Genomic DNA, 3,062 nt, shown 5'->3' on the forward strand with positions numbered 1-3,062 from the left:
CGGGCGCCCCCGCCTCGGTGCCCCCCCCGCAGGACCCCAATCATCCCCAATTAATCACTGGGCTGCCTCCCTGCCGACTCACACCGGGGACACACCTCAGCTCCCTACGGCCCTGCCCCGGGGACAGGTGGTGGCTGTGCCCATGCAGGCAAGCGCTGCCCCGTGCCTGGGACCCGGGGCTCTCCCACATCGGGGACCACCAAGGGCCGGGTGGACAATGTCCTGCTCTGCAGCCCCTCAGGTGCTGCCCTTGCTCTGAGGGAGGGGAGCGGGGTGCTCTGTGCCCTGGGCACAAGCCTGGGCTGGGCAGATTTCACCCCAATTGGCCCGACCCTGCCCGGTACCAGCATCTACCCATGGCAATGCTCAGCGGCCTCATCGGGGTGGAGGGCGTGCGCCGCTTGAACTGCTCCTGCCCTTCAAAGGAAAGCCAGAGTTACTGGAGCAGAGCTCCCTGAGCTGTGTCACTGATGGAGACCCCGCTGGGGGCTGCACGGAGGGGCTGGGAGCCCCAGGACCCTTCCCGGAGATGGAGGGGGCAGAGCCAGGATGCCACCGGGCACGAGGCTCCGCAGGGCTGCGGCCACACCAGTGGCCCCACAACTCACCCACGTAATTGTAGGAGACTTCTGCCGAACCCAGGCTGTCCGTGATGCCCTCGGTGCTGCTGGAGGAGCCATTCCCTGCAAGGACAAGGACAGGCAGAGGGTGGGCACAGCCCATGGGCAGGGCGTGAGGGACGGGGGACAGTGCATGGCACTCACCAAAGGAGCCGTAGCCGTAGCTGTCGTAGGGGCCATGGTTCAGGAAGGAGTCAGGGATGCTGCGTGAGTGACCTGTGGGACAGGAGGGTTCCTGTCACCCTTGGTGGCACCCCTGTCCCTGGGCTGCACGGCCCTTGGACACAAAGCAGCTCCCAGCACCCTGCCCTGGCATGGGGCAAGTTCAGAGCCAAGGACAGAGCTGGCACCTACCCAGGAGTGACGCTGGGAGTCCCCGGAAAGTCACGGGAAGAAAGAGACAGACCTAGTGAGATGCAAAGCCCCAGCACAGCCCTGCCAGCCCCACAGCAGAGAAGTCTGGGACTTCCCTGTCCCCCTGACACTGGGATTTGTCCCCAGGGACTCAGGGGGACAGTGGGGAACTCCTGCAGAGTCAGAGGCTTTGGCACAGGCTCAAGAGGGCAGAATAACCAGGAATTCCCCAGGCAGACCCCTCCGTGCTGCTGGCTGCTGCCTCTAGCCCTCACCTGTGTCCAGGTTGGGCGAATCCATGGCTGCCAAGAGCCCCTTCCTCTTGTGCTGCCTGCAGAGGGAAACAGCTGTCAGCCTGTTTGTGCCACTGCTGGGGCGAGGGGACACAGCCCGAGGGCCCCCACCAGGGCTGTGCCCATGGGCTCAGCACCCAGAGGGGCAGCGACACCCGGGCACTCACCGGCAGCTCTCCCAGCAGGCGATGAGCAGCGTGAGGACGTAGAAGGAGAGGAAGATGCCGAGACAGAAGAGCACACTGCGCACGTAGGCCTCGGCTGTGCAGAGCCAGGACAGGCTCTCAGCAGGGGTGGCACCTCGGGGGACCTGCCACGGGTCCCTGCAGAGCCCAGCACCCCCAGCCCCTCCCGGACTCACAGGTTATGGCAGGTGACACCATCACCTCCAGTGTCTTCTGCCGGTTGTGCTGATCCACAGGTTCATCTGAAGAAGGCAGGGACAGGGCTCAGCTCTTTGTCCTGTCCCCAGCTTGTCCCCACACACAGCCCATGGTGGCAGCCCCGCTGCAAACCTGGAGAGGCACCCTTGGAGAGGGGGTAGTAGGGCAGAGGCCCCCCGCACACCTCGTCCTCCGTCTTCACCACCACCACCACATAGAAGCTATGGCTGGGGAAATCCTTCTTCTGCAGCAAGAGACAGGGGTCAGCAGAGCCCAGCAGGGGATCTCCCATGCCAGAGGTTATCCCAGGGATATCCTTGTGGGCTCTGGCAGCCAGCGGTACCTGGCAGCACCAGGCAGGGACCGGGAGCGGCTCAGCCCTGTGCCCACCTGCACCGTGATGGCCGCCTTCTTCGTCATGGTCTGGTACATCCCGATGAAGGCCACGTTGTTGTCCAGGTCGTAGACGGGGCACTGCGGGGGCAGAGGGGCCGTCAGCCCCACCAGGCACCACGGGTCACCCAGAGAGGAGACCCACTGCCCAGACCTACCAGGATGTCCTGGATGGAGATGACGGAGCAGGGGAAGGCCATGGCCGAGGTCACCTTCACAATCACTGAGTCCACCTCCTCAGGGAACTCATACTTGAAGTACTGTGGAGAGAAAGGGCCTGTTGGTGCCACGGTGGCCACACTCCCCTCCTGGGTGCATTCCCCTCCCGTGCCACGCCATGCCAGCTGCCCTCACCTGTGGCTGGGCGGCCGTGGCGTTGAAGCTGAACCTTTCATTGGTCCTGCAGAGAGCACGGGAAAGGCGATGGGTGGCGAGGGGAGCCCAGAGCCCCCGCAGCCCCCACAGGCAGCAGGCAGGGAGCGGGAGCGGGGCACGGGGCTCCCCTCACCGCAGCACAAAATTCTCCACGCGGGTGACCCGCAGCTGGTAGGAAGTGTTGAGGGAGAGCGTGGAGACATCCACGTAGAAGTGCTGGGTCTCCACCTCGGCCTTGGTCTGCGGCTGGCAGAGCGTGCGGCTCACCTCCTGGTACGCGTATTTCCGCTGGTACCTGGGCAGGGAGAGCCGTGTGCGCCCACCGACCCTGCTGGGGACCCCTGCCTGGGGCATCCCAGCCTGGGGAATCCCTGCAGGGGACATCCCTACATGGGACATCCCTGCACGGGGAATCCCTGCCTGCCCTGCTGGTACTCACAGGCCCCGGAGGATGAGCGGCACCTGGAAGGAGACCACCGCCTCCTTCTGCCTCACCACGAAGAGGACGGGCCGGTCCTTGTGGTCCGAGAGGACGTTGACCGACACCCGCACGCCCTCGGTCTGCGGGAACAGGGGCAGGTGAGGCGTTGGCCGGGCAGGTCGGGCCGCGGCAGCTCGAACCGAAGGCTGGACTTTGCTCGGCC

At 65.3% G+C, this 3,062-nt stretch overlaps 1 protein-coding gene across 1 annotated transcript in view; it reads right to left on the reverse strand.

Annotated features, from left to right (window-relative positions):
• The window catches only part of SIDT2 (SID1 transmembrane family member 2), a 6,837-nt gene extending 3,834 nt beyond the window's left edge, over nt 1-3,003 (reverse strand). The window contains exons 1-13 of the mRNA XM_017738382.1: nt 2,858-3,003; nt 2,552-2,713; nt 2,398-2,443; nt 2,202-2,303; nt 2,041-2,124; nt 1,783-1,894; nt 1,629-1,694; nt 1,435-1,528; nt 1,250-1,305; nt 975-986; nt 765-836; nt 609-683; nt 318-417 (exon numbers count right to left, since the gene is read on the reverse strand). Coding sequence (XP_017593871.1) covers nt 318-417; nt 609-683; nt 765-836; nt 975-986; nt 1,250-1,305; nt 1,435-1,528; nt 1,629-1,694; nt 1,783-1,894; nt 2,041-2,124; nt 2,202-2,243 — 713 coding nt within the window. The 5' untranslated portion in view covers nt 2,244-2,303; nt 2,398-2,443; nt 2,552-2,713; nt 2,858-3,003. The remainder of the gene's footprint in view (nt 1-317; nt 418-608; nt 684-764; nt 837-974; nt 987-1,249; nt 1,306-1,434; nt 1,529-1,628; nt 1,695-1,782; nt 1,895-2,040; nt 2,125-2,201; nt 2,304-2,397; nt 2,444-2,551; nt 2,714-2,857) is intronic.
• Between the last annotated feature and the right edge of the window lie 59 nt (nt 3,004-3,062).

The sequence above is a fragment of the Corvus brachyrhynchos genome, unplaced genomic scaffold, assembly GCF_000691975.1.
Source record: "Corvus brachyrhynchos isolate BGI_N302 unplaced genomic scaffold, ASM69197v1 scaffold46, whole genome shotgun sequence".
NCBI classification, from domain to species: Eukaryota; Metazoa; Chordata; class Aves; order Passeriformes; family Corvidae; genus Corvus; species Corvus brachyrhynchos.